This window comes from Cryptomeria japonica, chromosome 9 (genome assembly GCF_030272615.1).
Source record: "Cryptomeria japonica chromosome 9, Sugi_1.0, whole genome shotgun sequence".
Taxonomy (NCBI): domain Eukaryota; kingdom Viridiplantae; phylum Streptophyta; class Pinopsida; order Cupressales; family Cupressaceae; genus Cryptomeria; species Cryptomeria japonica.
Window position 1 is genome coordinate 529,025,540 of NC_081413.1, and position 17,166 is coordinate 529,042,705.

Genomic DNA, 17,166 nt, shown 5'->3' on the forward strand with positions numbered 1-17,166 from the left:
GAATATGGAGATGTGGCATGTAGGCTTTTTCCCTACTCATTGGGAGAAGAGGCATACTTTTGGTTTATTCATTTGCCTACAGGATCCATCAGGACTTGGGACGCGATGAAAGACGCGTTCATTGCTAAATTTGGCATCCCAACTACGCCAGCAGAGTTATATAGACAATTTGTTGAGGTTCGAAGGAGAGAACATGAACCTATTACTTCCTTCAACGACAGATTTCACCGAGCATACACAATGCTACGTCCTCCTTATCTTATTGCAGATCCAAGGGAAATTTACTATGGAGCCTTAGATCATCTCACAGCCATGTTCGTAAGGACACATCCAACTCCGAATGATCTAAATGCGGCATATACAAGAGCCATTGAAGTGAGTAAGCACATGGGACAAAACATCACTGGACCACTACTACATATGGGACCCGTCGCAGCACCTAACCAGATGCAGGCAGTTGGCACCGCTTTGGCCAACCAAACTCCAGTCATGAATCCAATTCCGCAAGCGACATATCCCAACGTACAGCCAGCGAATCAGTTGGTCCTTCACCCAGGAGCTCCAATTTCTCAAGCCCCACCCGCTCAACCTGTGTACCTGCAAAATGCTACAAATTCGTCAAGGACACAAGAAGAGAAAGATGAAATGAAAGAGCTGATTGAGCAAGTCAAGAAGTTATCAACTGAGGTCACCCACCTGAGGAACCAGAATAATCAACTCCAGAGCATGCAGAGGGCCAACCACGGCCAACACGCGAACAACCAGAATTTCCAAGGCAATAATAATCAAGGATTCAGAAACAATTATCAAGGAAATAACAATCAAGGCTTCCAAAGAAGACCATGGAATACAGCTCCGAACAATGGAAATGTGGTGACGCCTTTGGACAATCCACCAAATGCGCAAAGCCAAGAGAACCCCTCTTCGGGCAAAGTGTTTTTAGCCGAAGCGGCCTTGTCCAGTTGGTGCAGACTCCACAACACGAACCAACATTCCGAGTTGCAGTGTCCTGAGTTCAAGATTGCGGCCGACATTTTCCAACAAGAGATGCGTACTACCAATCCGCCTGAAAACCCTCCCACCACAGGGTACGAAATTGTTCCAACCACGCAGTATGGTCAAGCCATGATCGTTGAAACCTGCAGGTATTCACAAGAAGAAACTAGTCAAGAACAAAATGGGAGATTTCCTCCAGAATCGGCCAATGGACCAATGGTGCCACCAGGATCTCAGTTTCCGCCAGCGTCTGCAAATGGACCTGTAGAGGATTCAGAATACTATTTCCCACCATTGAACGACAGTGTTTTAGTAGAAGGAATCAAGGAAGTATTCCACCAATCGTCAGGAGGTGCAAACCAAAGAGTTTATCACAGGAATCAGAGAAATCCCGAACCATTAACAACATCGATTCCTCCAAACAATTTTTCAACCCCGCCGGATCCCCAAGCCAGCAACGTCCCTGAATATCCACAAAACACTCAAGAATACAGACAAAGAAATATTTCACCTCCTGCGGGAAATGAAATGAAAAGATTGGCCGCCTTGGTGTTAGATGAACTCAAGAAAGTCAAGGTAAGTTTACCACTCTATGAGTTGCTCAAAGTGTCTGAAATTAAAGAGGCAGTGATCAATAGTTTGAATGAACCTAGTGCAACGAGGTCAAATGTTCAAGCCACTATCAATGTGACTCAAGAGGAAGCCGATTCTCAAGAACAACCCGAGCAAAATGAGTGCATGGTTCAAACTATAACCTTCCCAGCTAAAAAGGAAGATATGTTGGAAGGAAAAGTATTACTCAAAAGAGGCGAAACCAAGAAAGCTCAGCCTACAGTCAAAGAGAACCTCACCACTAACTTGGTTCTACCCGAGAAGGAAGTTACAATCAAGAAAGAGGTGGTTAAAAAAGGAAAATCTGCAAGCCAAGCCAGTCAATCAAAAGAGGAGAGCCCAGCGAAGGAAGATCACTCAAAGATCAATCAAATTAAACATCAAGAACCAAGTGAAGAGAATTCAGTACCTTCTCAAGGAAAGGACGAACCGGCCCCGTTCCTGCTATCAGTCAGAATATTTGGAAAATTATTGCACAATTGCCTTTATGATTCCGGAGCCTCAAGCAATGTCATGCCCCTAGCCGTTTGTCAAAGACTTGGAATAACTCCTGCACCTACCAAGAGAAAAGTCACTCAGCTTGACAAGACAGAAGTTCCAGTCATGGGGGAATTGAACAACATTCACATGCAATTGGCCGCAGACCCAAGAGTCCAGAATTTTATAGATATATCAGTAGTGGATATTCCAGATTCATATGGAATGCTCCTGAGTCGAGATTGGTCCCGAAAGTTGAATGGATATGTATCGACCGATTTCGCACACATGTGGCTACCATGGAGAGGAGTTCCAAACCAGATTAAAATTGATAGCACCCCAAGGTTGAGATTAATGATAACTGAATATGGAGAGGACAATGAAGTCCTATTTTTAGAGTCCGACCTAGGAACATATAAACCAAAAGTAGAGGAGATCTTGATGATACAAGATATACAAGATGAGAATACCCAACAAGAGGTCATGGAGTCAACTGAGATCGTCATTGAAAGCGATCAAGGATCCGACCAAGAGGACGAAGGGATGTTTGAAAACTTCAGAAGATTTGTACAAAGAAACATCCAGCAAAGTGTGCAACTTGGCAATCTAGCATCTGTTCGAGAGTTGCTCCTTCCGAATTGGTGTAGAATTCACAATGCCGTCCACTCAGAATTATCTTGTGCTTTATGCCAGACCGCATTGGAGCAAGTAAACAAAAGAATCCCGCAGACACTAATTGTAGAGGAAGCTCAAGATTCAGAGAATGAAAGCTCTACAGACACCGAGAGTTCTGTAGAAGATGAAGTTTCGTCCGATACAACAGATGAAAGTCATGAAAGTCCAGAAACAGACAATCAAGAAAATCAGATATGGACACTAAGGTTCGACGGATCTAAGTCCAAACAAGGATCCGGAGCCGGATATGAATTAATTAGTCCTAAAGGAGAAACATACCTTGCCGCTCACAGATTACAGTTCCCTTGCACCAACAACGTAGCAGAATATGAATCTTTGGTCCATGGATTACTGTTAGCCATCCAAAAAGGGGCAAAGATACTGCAAGTATACGGAGACTCAGAAATCGCAATAAGGCAAATCAGGAAGCAATATGTTTGCCATGACAAAAGGCTAACCAAGTATAGAAATCGAGTCTGGGATCTAATTGAAAGTTTTGATGCTTTCAATATCAATTCAATTTATAGACATCAGAATCAAGTGGCCAATTCACTTGCACAGGCCGCGAGCTCATTGATTCCATTAGCAATGGAAGGATTAAAGAAGTTTACAATCGAGTTAATATCAGTTCCTTCAGTCCCAGATAACATTACCAATTTCCAAGTTTTCGAAGACGACAAGCACATTTTAGACTTCCTATCCAGCACGGACGTCTTCTTAACACAGATCATAGACGAAGATGAAGTAGGTGAAGCTGAGTTCGATGCCGAAGGAGTTCTGAACTTAAAGACAAACACTATTCCAAAAGGAATGGTTGAATTAGAAAGGATTTTTGATCCTGACAAGTTGAAAGAAAAGAAGAATCACAGTGTAGAAGGCAATATGTGTGACGCGATCAATCTAGGTGATGAGACACAAGTTAAAAATGTTTTCATTGGAAAGTCCTGCACAGCAATTGAAAAAGAAGGAATCCTAAAAAACATGAGGGACTTCCCAGATGTCATTGCATGGAGCTATGAAGATCTCAAGACCTACGACACTACGATTATCACTCACACAATCCCGTTGAAACCAGGAAGCAAGCCATTCAGGCAAAGACAAAGACCCGTCAATCCTTTGTTAGAACCGCTGATATACCAAGAAGTGAAGAAGTTACTCACTGCTAAAATCATCTTCCCAGTAAGACATTCGACGTGGGTCGCCAACCTGGTGCCTGTTAGAAAGAAAAACGGAGAGATCAGATTGTGTGTGGATTTCAGAAATCTTAATAGAGCGTCAGAGAAAGATAACTATCCGCTCCCATCATTAGATGAAGTATTGCAGATCGTCAATGGATCGCAGATGATGTCCTTCCTAGACGGATATTCAGGATACAATCAAGTCCTAGTCGAACCTGAAGATCGAATAAAGACTGCTTTCACCACCAAATGGGGAACATTTGCCTATAAGAGAATGCCTTTTGGACTCATAAACGCCGGGGCCACATTCCAGAGAGCTATGGATATCGCTTTCAGAGATTTAATTGGTAAAAGCATTATTATATATATGGATGATATCACAGTTTTCTCTAGGCAGAGAGAAGATCATGTGGACGATTTGAGAAGAGTCTTCCAAAGATGTAGAAGATACGGTGTCTCCCTTAATCCGAAGAAATGCATATTTGGAGTCACAGAAGGAAAGCTTTTAGGACATGTCATCTCAGAGAAAGGAATATCTATTGATCCTGGAAGGGTGAAGGCCATATCTACTATCAATTTGCCAGCAAGCAAGAAAGAGCTCAAATCATTTTTCGGCAAAATCAACTTTGTCCGAAAATTCATTACCGGATTTGCCGAGATTGTCAGACCATTGAATGAAATGTTAAAGAAAGATGCAAAGGTTGAGTGGACTCCACAAGCCAAAAGGGCATTTGAAGAAATAAAGACCGCAATCATGGAGGCGCCAGTTTTGATTAGTCCTGATTATCTCAAACCATTTTATTTATATTCCTTCGCTTCTGATTACACTTGTGCCGCCATTCTCACCCAAAGAAGTGAAGAGAGGGATGAAAATCCCATTGCTTTCATGAGTACCCCATTGAAGGATGCAGAATTGAGATATCCAAACATTGAAAAGCAAGCATACGCATTAGTAAAGGCAGTAAAGAAGTTCAGACATTACCTCCTGAGAGCCAAGATTTATGCAATAGTGCCTGATGCGGCAGTCAAGACTCTTCTCATGCAAAATGAATTAGGTGAAAGAAGAGGAAAGTGGGTCGCCATTATCCAAGAATTTGACATTGAGATTCAGCCCATGAAACTTGTTCGAGGACAAGCTTTGGCACAGACATTAGCAATAGATGGGCCAGGATTAGTCCAACAAATTTATGAATTAGAAGATGTCACGCCTGATGAATCGTACAAAGACATTGTGACATATTTGCTTAATCACAGATGTCTCGCTCATATGGCACCCACACAAAAGAGAGCATTAAGACTAAAGTGTCAACATTACGTGCTTCAAGGATCTGTCCTATACCGGAAAAATTATGAGGGAGTGTACCTGAGATGTGTTGGCAAAGACGAAGCAAAGCAGATAATTGAACATTTCCATTCCAAGTTTGGAACCGGACATGGAGCCAACCTCGCCACAGCTCACCAGATCCTAAGAGCAAGATATTACTGGCCTACGCTTTTTAAAGATACATTCAATCACATTAAGACTTGCCACACATGTCAAGTCGCAGCTATTAGAGAAAGAAATCCTGCCATGCCACTAAATCCAGTGATTGAAGCCAGACCATTTGCTAAATGGGGAATGGACTTTATTGGGGTTATTAACCCCGCATCCTCAGCACAACACAAGTACATCATTACAGCTACAGATTATTGTACCAGATGGTCAGAGGCACAGGCACTTAAGGTTTGTTCTACTGAAGTTGTAATCAAGTTTCTAGAGGAGAACATAATCACAAGGTTCGGATGCCCTTATGCGTTGGTTTGCGACAATGGATCGGCATTCACATCATTGAGATTCTCAAATTGGGCTTTTGAGTACGGGATAACTCTCAAGTTTTCATCAAATTATTATCCTCAGGGTAATGGATTAGCAGAATCCACAAACAAAAATTTGCTCAGTGTTATCAAGAAATTATTAGAGAGAAGTCCAAGAGAATGGCACACCCAGTTGAGATTTGCTTTATGGGCAGACAGAATCAGAACAAAGAACGCATTAGGCATTTCGCCTTATTTTCTAGTCTATGGCCAAGACCCAGTCTTCCCCATGCAACTCAGGATTCCAACCTTGAGATTCATTCAGGAGTACGTGGAAGACACAGATGCAGTGCAAGCCAGGTTGACACAGTTGATGAATTTAGAAGAGAAACGAGATCAAGCACTAGAGACCTTTGCTAAACACCAAGGAGTGGTGAAGAGATGGTTTGATCGACAAGCAAGAGTCAAGGCGTTCCGAATTTCGGATCTCGTCCTGTATTGGGACAAAGCGCATGAGAAAAGAGGAGAACATGATAAGTTTGATAAGCTTTGGAAAGGTCCTTATCAAATTTCAGAGATATTGGGAGAAAATGCATTTAGGTTGCAGACTTTAACTGGAGAGGACATTCCGTTGCCTGTCAATGGGAGATATCTCAAACACTATTTCCAATCCTAAAATGCCAAGGCCTTCCCTTGTACATAGCTAGTTTAGTTTGCTTTCGTCGTTTTCGTTTGTTTGTTTTTCTCGCGTTGGTTTGCCTTTTGTTTTTCTTAGTTTAGGTGCTTTTGTTTTTTTAGGTTAGTTGTTTTTGTCCTGAGGGGTATCCATTTGACATTGGGTGATTCTGTTATATAACGCTCTGACTTCCTGCCGGATTGTTGGATGCATTTGGAAAATCATGAGGTCTTTTGGAATTACTAAGGGAGTTTCTTTTAATGAAGCTTTGAGTCAGGACATATTTGCATTGAAGTAGATTAGCTTATTGAACTCACGTATTTTTGTCCTTCAGTTATTATATTTTCACACACTTATAATCTCCGAGTCATTATGGTTTACAGGCGAAGCTGTGATCAGTGAAAAATCTAAAGTCTAGCTTCAGCGCCACCGCAATCCTCAAACCCTAGTGGGTTTCACTACTCACGAGCCAAAGAATTGACAGAACTGAAAAGCAGTATCAAAAGAAAAGATGAAAAAATGAGAAAAATCAAAAGAAAAGAAATGAGCTAAGAGGAAATATCAAATTGGCTAAAGGGAATATGCGAGTAACTCCATCGGCGCTATAGACGCCTGGCTGGCAATGGAGCAATGTTCGTGAGCTTGCGGCGATAACCTCGTCGGGACTATGGACGTCTGACTGGCAGCGAGGCTCTATCCAGGATGCTTTTGGAGTTTAGACGAACTATGTAGCTTATCACAGGGGAACCTGGAGATCATGATTGTCTTGTTGAGGGGAATTAACACATTTGCACACACATGGGTAACTGTGGACTTGATACTTTGTCTCAATATGATGGTCTCTTCTCGTAAGTGTTTCTTAACTCCTGGTTTTGTTGAGGGAGGTTTTCTGAGTCTTCCTTGAGAAAGATTGATTCCCAAATGTTTTGCAACATTTCTTAGTGGTGTCGCCAGATGTTGTGACCATTTCACACATCGCCCCATCGCAAATGGGGACCCCCTCTTTTTGCTTGTTTTTCGCTTGTTTTCGCTTTCGTTTTTAGGGTTTTGTTAGTCCGTTAGTTGTCTGGATTTAGGGCTAAGCCTTAGGGTTTTAAATATTGCCTTTTCAAGCCAAAATCCAGTCACTTTTAAGAGTTTTTTTTTGAGCTTCTTTTCTAGAATGCAAATTTTGAATGCAATGATTTCGCCAAAATGGTCTAATTTTCAATTGGAATGTTCATGCAGAGCTTAAACTTGTCTAAGTGTTGACCGTCAATATGAATTTTTGTCTGACTGAATATTTTGACCAAATTTTGACTTTTTTGAAGTTTGATCTTGGGCATCGGAATTGATTTGTTTTTGCCTCGTGAAGTGTTAAAATGTGAAAAATCTTGTTATTTTGGCCTGTAGGAGCAAAATCGCTCCTGTCCCTCAGTGAAGGACGGGAGCTCAATTTCAAATATCTCATCGTCCCTACAGAGTCCAGACAAATTTTACGTTTGAAATGATAGAGAACGACAAGATCTTTCATTTGAATATAAATTGAAGATTTTCATGAGCACAGAAATGCCTCCAGGAGGAAAATCGCCCCTGTCCCTCAGTGAAGGACCGGAGCTACAATTCAAATTTCGCCTTGTCCTTGCAAGATTTTGAAAACTTAATGATTTGAGGACGTCCGAAGGAAGATACTTTGCCAAATGAATATAATTTGAGATGCAAAAAACGAAGGAAAATGACCTATATTCACTAAATCGCTCCTGTCCCTCTCCAAGGGACCAGGGCGAGGTACCTTGTAGCTCTCGTCCCTCTCCCAGGGACCAGAGCGATTTCCTCCATTTTGCAAAATCCAGACAAGGGTCAAGGCAAGTTTACGTTCAAAAACGAAGGAGAACATGAGATGAATGCATTGAATATAAATTGAAGATTTTTGGGACGTCCATACCAGCATTAAATGCCTAGTTCGCTCCTGTCCCTCTCCAAGGGACCAGAGCGATTTTTGATATAATTGCCTTTGTTGCAAAATTACAAACAATGTCAAGGCATGGGCGGATAGAGTGAAGAAGGACGACTCCGTTGAATATAAACTTGGAACCTGGCAAAGTAAGATGAAGGCCACAAAGGAAGGATCGCTCCTGTCCCTCTCCAAGGGACCAGGGCGATACAATGGTGATGATGCGTCCCTCCAGAGTTCAAGGTCGTCCCTCCAAGGTTCAAGGCCGATCCAAGTTAGGACGAAGGGTGGCGAGGACATTTCAAGGCATTTCCATCAAGCGCAACGTTGCAAAGGTCATCACATGGAAGGATTTGCACTATAAAGACCTGGATCGCTCCTGTCCCTCTCCAAGGGACCAGAGCGATATTTCTATTAAAGCATCGATTTCAAAAGACAAGCAAGTTTCAAGCTACCAAGAGGGTCGAAAGGACATCATTCCACGCAATGAAGATGATTGCAAGTCGGTACAAACAAGAACAAGCATGTTATGATGAACTTCGCTCCTGTCCCTCAGGAAGGGACTAGAGCGATATTGATATATTAGATTAATCCATGCAAAATTTACGTAAGGACAAGACATTGCAATGTTTTGGAAGGTCCATGGTATGGTAAAAAGATGATAAACAAGAGTTTTGAACGTGAAATGATCATCATTTTGAGCATGGAGAATAGATCGCTCCTGTCCCTCTCCAAGGGACCAGGGCGATTTGCTTTGGATTCCTTGTTTTGCTTCAAGATCAAGCTAAGTCAAGACGTCTTAAGATAGCATATGGTCCAAGGCATCGTTTGAAGACAATTTGCAAGAGTTTTTAACGTCCAAACATTGCTAATCGAGGTAAAAGTCTCCCATCGCTCCTGTCCTTTGGACAAGGACCAGGGCGATATCATTAAAAACACTCACGTTCCTTCAAAGATCAAGGCGACATGAGGATAGGAAATGCGAGGGACGACATTTGGAGGACATTGCAAAGGAGATCAAAGTGTAAAGTTGCCAAGGTCAAGGAGAAAACATGGATCGCTCCTGTCCCTCTCCAAGGGACAAGGGCGATGGTCCCTTTAAATACGTCCAAACACATAATGAAGCGAATAGGAATAAGCGCAAAGGACACAAGCAATGATTTTTCGAAGGTCAAAGATACAAGATGAACATAAAACATGGAGATCGCTCCTGTCCCTCTCCAAGGGACCAGGGCGATAATGGTCATAGGATGCACTTGCTCGCACAAGGAAGAAATTCAAGTTCGAAAGACCACCAGATGATCGATTTGGGACGTGGAAATGAAGGAATTAAACGTCGAAAACGCAAGAATCATGCCAAAGATGGTGAATCGCTCCTGTCCCTCATCAAGGGACCAGAGCGATGAGGTACGTCCCTCTATTTACATATTTTTTGGCGCCAAATTAAACAATTCGAATTTACTTTAAATGCTAAATCAATTTAAAAATTAAAAAATCCATTTTTATTGGCATTTAATGTGGCGTTAACATTTATTAATTATTTTTGCCTTATTTAAAAATCGAAATTTGCAATTAAAAAAACGCAAGGCATTAGTAATTAATTAATTAATTAATAAAAAATCGATTTGAGCGCTCATATATGGAGGTCGGCCTTGTTATTTCATTGCAAATCATTTAAAAAATGGTTTTGTTTTTATTAAGTCGGCCTAAGGGGTAAAGGATGCAAGCGCTATATAAGGGGGGTAGAATTATCATTTTCTACATCATTATTTTTACCTTCCTTTATGCGAGTTGACAAGAGGCGAATATAGTGCGAGTTTTATTTATCCAAGGTGGCAAAGACACTCCAAAAGAGGTGCGAATTGCATTGAAGACCAAGGGTGGCGCGCTTAGACATTCCAAAGGTGGTGCGACTTCAAACCAAAGGTGGCGTAGACATTCCCAAGGTGGTGTGAGGCGTGCGAAGTGTGTTGGAAGAGGTGCGAATTGCATTGAAGATCAAAGGTAGAGCGAATTTGAAGATCCATCCAAGACCACGCCTAAGGCGAATTTGCTAAGGACTTGGTGATTTATTTGTGCGAAATTGAAGATCACATTCTCTCCAGAGGTGGCGAAATCAAATTTGAGGGGATCATATTGAAGATTATCTTTATACCTCAATTTTGCTTAGGCAAATTTTGTTTTTGCATTCTAGAGTTAGCTCTCTATCGAGGTATGGCGATTTAATTATTATTGTTTTATTCATTCATCGTCATATTTCAAATTTTGAATTTTAAAATCTCTTAGCTCAATCGTTGTATTTTAGGAAATGATAACTCTAGGGACTTATCATGAGGTTTCCTAAAATCTATCTCTCTTATCTACGTTATTTATTGCAAAATCTATTTCTTATAATGAAATGTTGTGTAGGTATGGCGACCCCAAAGGCGGGAGCATCCACCAGTCGCTCGGCTCTCATGAAAGAAGATCAGAAGACTGAAGAGGTGGAGACCAAGATCGTGTCCAAGTGGAGCAACATTGGAGATACAAACTTGGGGAACTTTAGCATGAAGAAGTTCCGAGAGGTCCCTTACATCGGCAAGCCATCACCTGTCGCCCGGAGAATAATAGAGAGTGGCATTATCAAGGCGGCCGGTTTTCCTCCAGCTATTCAGTGCCACGAGTTGATGATCGAGTGTGCCCGTCATTACAATCCACAGTCCAGGACAATTGTGTCCAATGAGGGAAACGTTTTGGCGTACCTTTCAGAGGAAGCCATAAGTGAAGCCTTCCATCTTCCAGAGCACAGGGACATGATATACAAGAGCATTGAAGGAGCCAGATCAGTGTACGATGATGATCCAGATGCTTGTCTAAGCATAATCAACAAGAACTGGCTACTCAAGAGTCGTCCCCGTCTGAGCAAAGTACCGAACACACCACACCGGATCGATTTCCAAGAGGAGTACAGAGATTTGATTACCATGCTCAACAGAGTTACAGGAGCACCTCATGCCTTCTATTTTGAGAAATGGATGTTTTATTTCATCCAGGTGATTGTTCAAGGAAAGGGTACAATACATTGGGCTGGGATAATTAGCCATTGCTTAGACGTACAGTTGAGAAGACTCAGGGCTACTAAGTCCTTCCACATGAGTTCATATGTCATCTATGCCTTAATCAGGAGCGTTGAGTACGCAGGACTACCTCACAGAGGAGTGATTGGAAGAGGACCCGGCGAGGTCAGAGTTTGTGAATCCTATACCCACTTGCATCATCCACCAGGGAAGAACTACAAGTTAATCAATGATACTTTCACGATGAACATCACAAGGACGTTGCAAGGAGGGATTCACAATAGATTATCTCAGGATGCCCAGGAGTTAATCAAGAGGTACGGTGCTTGGTTCATTCAGTTTCCTAAGTTCACTTACATTAGAGTGTATGGATGTCCTTTACCTCCATATATGTTGCCGAGATACCCGACAGACAGGATTGTGTTACTTGAAGTAACAAGGCAGTTGGCAGCATATGTGAAGGCATTCAGACACAGACATCAGAATGGAGTTCAGGTACCTATTATTTTGGGTAATTCAGTTGAGGTATGTCCCAATGTCTCAGCCATGGATGACGCAGAGAGGGAGTTAGCCTTGTATCCTTTTTCATCTTTTGCTTGGAGGAATAGTTTTGATCCACATGGACATTTAGAGGAGACAGTCGGTAGAAGATTTAGACATGAGTACCAAATTGAAGATTTTATGATGAATCTCCTAGATGATCTTGAAGTAAAACGCAAGATACATTCTAGATTGCCTTTGGATTTCATCAGGAAATGTAAGATTTACAGAGTAGCCGACCAAGCTCAGGACAACGGCAGGCACATCCAATCTTCATATGATAGGGAGAGCAAAACAATAAGTTTGAATTGGAATGAGCCCGAAGCCGTGGATTTAGATGATTTGATGGCACCAGTCTTGTCTTGTACTCGCAGATGGGTAGACATTCAACATCAGAAGTTGAGAGAACAAGGCATAGCCATGTCTTTTACTTTGGAAGAAAAGCCAGCCGAAGGTGGAGCCAGTGTTAGTGAAGGCAATCCTAATCCTAGGAATTCAGGAGAAGGTAACCTTCGATGTGCCAGTGAGGGCAATCTCCATCCGAGAGGTTCAAAGAGAAAGGAAAGATCAGAAAAGAAAGAGCCTTCCAAGAAAAAGCAAGGTGCTAACAAAGATCAAACACCAGGTACTTCTTCCAGGCCAGAAGATAGAACAGTTCGAGTGGAAGAATCCATGGAATCGATGGTACAGAATGATAGACAGGAGGAAGAACAGGCACAGCATGTTTCATCCGATGGATCTCTCCAAGACTATGATTTAGATAATGATAATGAAGTAACATCTCCTCCCAGACAAGAAGAAGTAGTACACAAAGAAATTCAAGTTCAAGAGACAAGATCAAATATCCCAGATTGGTTGAAGGAAAGATTGACTAAGGTGATCGTAATTGAGGACGAGGACAGTGCAATCGATCTAGAGAGCCTTGTTGGACGCTCACATATGACAACAGAGAAGAAGAAGGCTACAAAGATGTCCAAGATGATTCGAGATGAGACTGGATCTAGAAAACTGCAGATAGCTACACCGGCGGCAGACAAATATGAGGGTGAGATCCTAGCAGAAGACTATCATATACAGACTATTGAGTTAGGACCATCCACAGCAGAGCAGACTTTAGATGATGCCACCGACACATTTGAGGCATTGAAGGATAAATTTAGAGAAGAAGTAGAGAAGAATAGAAAGCTTGAGAAAGAGGTCGGTGCATGGAGAACATATTTCAGTCACATCAATGAACCTTTGGGACGTCAGGATCCAGTTAGATCACCATTGCAGGCATTGCCCCTTCAATCAATCAATGAAGCAGAAAGATTCAGGAATATGGTCCAGCGTACATGTAATTGGATGGATAGATCTCACACGGTGGCCATTGAGTTTATTACAAGGATGTCGAAGATCACCCACCAGGCTATCCAAGTTCTTGAGATAATCCACAGATTGATGGCAACAGTAGCTGCATTTGCCCATACCAAGGACGTTGTCATTCCTGTCTTGAAAGTTATAAGACATACATCCAGAAGAATTTTAGCACAAGAGAAGATCTTGGAAGGCGATTCTCACAGTTTGTTTCAGTGGTCAACCTTACTCCATATAAAGAGTGTTCTCTTTGAGGACATCAGTATTAGATGTGGTCAAGTTGAGGAGGTGATCAATCCGATCCAGGACAGAGTATTTGAGGTACTTCGTACCATTCTTGGCAGAAGGATCGAGGTCGAGACAGATGTGGATTTACAAGAATTTGAAGATAGAATCAAGATCATCTTCCGCAAGGACGCAGATGTTACAGATGAGCAGTATGATCAAATGTATGCCACCATGCTCCTGATTGATAGAACAAAGGAACTTGAACCTACTTGGGACACAGCTCTTCTAGATGCATTTGATCAGGTTATCCACTTAGAAGAGAGTATCAAGAATCTTCCCGAGATTCCAAGCACAGAAATCGAAGGAATCGTGACAAAATTCATTGCATATGCTAAGAAAGAGAATTGGAAAGGGAATAAGATTCTAGATGAAAGGTTGTTACAGATGACATGACATCTTATTTCTCATTGGCTGATACCTCCTAGATTTTTGTGCCAAATTTAATATTTGGCTATGTATTTAATATTGTTCAGTAAAAGGGAGGTCATTTGTAACAAACCCTAATTAGGGTTTAGGTGTCATGATCTTGTCCATTGATTTACTTTCAATCTGGACCTTTCATTGTAACTGGGGATGCTATTTATACCCCCATTTTTCATTTCATTTGTAACAGAATAGTCAATAGAGAAATAGAGAATAGAGTTGTAAGCAATTTTTATTTTGTAGCAAGATTGAGTCTTGAAGAGAGAAGTTCAAGCAATTGTTGTATATGATGACTTGGAAATCAATAAAATATTGAAGTTATGGTGTTTTGTTGCAAATTTCTTAAGTTATCTTCATGGTTGTTGGATGTACTTGAATCACGCTCAATCAAAGTAGTTTGTTAATTTGAAAGGCTAAGTGTGAGATTTGATATTTGGTAGGATTCGCAATCCAAACCACTAGCTTCTTGCTGATTGTAGGAACGCCTTGCGTGGTCGACTGGAAAACATTTTGAGTCCTTAACCTTCAAGCATTTTCGCATCTAGGATATGTACCTTCGTAGTAGTGTCCTTGATCTTTGATGCATTGAACACCATTATTACCTTAGAAGATCGCACTAATTTCAATTAAGTTGTTATCTTATGGCAAAATTGAAGTTGGTTGAGTCTTGCCAAATCTCATTCATGCTAAGTCGTTCATAGGGTTAGGCTAGATTAGACCTCTTAAGCCCTATCTTTTTTCCATTTTTTGAAAGTTCTTTTTAGATTAGTGAAATCTTCGAACTATTGAATCCGTAAGAAGCCTTGAAGGAAACAGCAAATCACATCATACCATTAAAAGCTTGTCCACACGTGGAGACCCCACTAAAAGAACCTTGGAGTCTATCTAACTGATCCTTTTTGCAGATCTTCAGCAGTTAGAGACTATTTTCTCAAGAGAGGATAAGATGCCTGTCGGTATTTTATTCTGTGTATGATCGTGTACAAAATACACGTCAACAGGTTGTTACTTCAAAACTTTAATTTTTAAATTTTAGTTATTTTTGATTCAAGTCTCTCATTACTAATTTGTAACTTCATTATTTAAATTTTGATCTTTTTGTAATTTGTATTTTTCAATTGTAGGTGTCAGAGCCCTTGGTTCGAGTTCTTCGCTTGGTGGATGGGGATAAAACCCCAATGGGATATCTTTATGAGACCATGGATAGGGCCAAAGAGTCTATCAAAAATTACTACAAGGGGGATAGGCTCAAATTTGATCCCATTTGGGAAATTGTTGATAGGAGGTGGAACAATCAGCTCCACCAACCCATTCATGCAGCAGGGTACTTCCTCAACCCTCGTTTTAGGTTCGGGGGTTCTTACTCAGATTCAAATGGAGAAGTCATGGAGGGCCTCAGTACATGCATTGAGAGGATGGTACCTGATGTTGAGGAGAGAGACCTCATTGTGAGTGAGCTCCAAAATTATGAGGGAGGAAGGGGTAAGCTATTCTCTTCAGAGCTGGCTAGGAGAGGAAGAACCACTCAAACCCCAGGTATAACATTTGCCATTTGGATTTTGGGATCTAAAGACTAAAATGATTGATAAATTATGTTTTCTCTTTTCTCTTTGCTTTCTAACTTTTCCATTTTATTTATTTTGCAGATGCTTGGTGGCAAAATTGGGGTGGAAACACCCCACATCTCAAAAAATTTGCCCTCAGAGTCTTATGTCAGCCTTGCAGTTCATCCAATTGTGAGCGCAATTGGAGCTTGTTTGAAGCAATCCACACGAAGAAGAGGAGCAAGTTAGCGCAGAAACGGCTCAATGACCTTGTCTACGTGCAATATAATCTTCGATTGCGCGTAAAGAAGGTAGAGGAACTAGAAGGTGGTCCAATTGACTTGGATGATATAGATCCTTACAGTGATTGGACATCACAGGAGCAGCCTCCATTGTTTTCCGACACTGACATCACTGATTTGGAGAGGCAGGCTATGGAGGAGGGGGGTGGATTTGGTTTCAGGCTGGATGACATTGAGGAGGATGAGGATGAGGATGAGGATGAGGATTCATTGCCAGTGCCAGAGGCAGGTGGAGACATAGCTTCATCCAGGATGGAGAATGAGTCTCAATCAACCATACCGAGCGAGGAGGCACAGTCACGCCCAGTCCCACAACAGACTTATACGACTAGACAGTCTAGACCCTCTAGTTCTACCTCTCCCCATGTTTTTGCTAGAGCTGGGAAGAGGAAGTTGTAATTGTAATTTGTGATGATGTATTTACTTTTGGTTTTACAAAAACTATTTAGTAATTTACTATTTTGCTTCAGGCTTCCAGCCATCAGCATTCCTCACGAGGATGCGATTTTGTAGACACTTTGCATTTAAATATATCTAGAATCAGCTTGTTTCTTTTGTGTTATCATTTATTGACTCTTTGGATGCATCTTCTCATTAAAAATTGCAAAAAAAATGCATTTTTTACTAAGTTTAAGTGTGTTTTTAAGTTGCCGAGTTTTTCGCCGAGTTTTTCCGAGTTTTTCCCGAGTTTTCGCCGAGTTTTTTTCCCAGGGGCTTGGCGAGTCGAGCCGAGTCGCGAGTAGTTCAACTATGCTTCTATTGATATCCGAGGATCTTGGTTATATTGGTTCAGAGGGAGTGGACCATGTCAAGATGGTTTCTCTAGTGATCAGTCAAAGGACTATGATTCATGAGATGGAGACCCATTCACGTAGGCTGGAAGGTCTTTATGCTAACTTCTAGGTCATGATATTCCTGGATAGATGAATACTTGGTGAGCTTCGAATACACCAAGAGTGATGCAGACTCCAACCTTGTATTTCATGAAAGGTCAAAGCATGTGGAGATCAAGTATCACTATGACCATGGGATACTTCCCCATATTCATGATGTTATGTTGTTGTCACACCGAGTTAGAGGTTCAGCTGAAGCCTACCGCCTTGATGACTGGATTTACTGTTATGTGCAACTGGTGTTGGAGGGAAAGCAGTTCCTTGATAGGGCAGAGCTTATTGTTGACTCTATGAGAGAACAGCTGAGAATGGCAAAGAAGTTCAAACAAAATTTCTTCATGTCTTCTTATTTGTATATTGTTTGGCATGTATCAAAGAAATAATGGGAATTCCTAGGCAACCCTCTGAAGGGGATGTTTCTAT

General features: G+C 41.5%; 2 protein-coding genes across 12 annotated transcripts in view; both read left to right on the forward strand.

Annotated features, from left to right (window-relative positions):
• Nucleotides 1–17,166, forward strand: part of LOC131077053 (DNA-directed RNA polymerase III subunit 1) — a 275,512-nt gene that overhangs the window by 200,522 nt on the left and 57,824 nt on the right. The gene's annotated exons all lie outside the window — the stretch shown is intronic.
• Nucleotides 15,209–16,328, forward strand: LOC131077055 (uncharacterized). Its single transcript, XM_058014442.2, has 2 exons — nucleotides 15,209–15,540; nucleotides 15,651–16,328. The coding sequence occupies exons 1-2, from the start codon at nucleotides 15,390–15,392 to the stop codon at nucleotides 16,247–16,249; spliced, it is 750 nt and encodes a 249-aa protein (XP_057870425.1). The 5' UTR covers nucleotides 15,209–15,389; the 3' UTR covers nucleotides 16,250–16,328.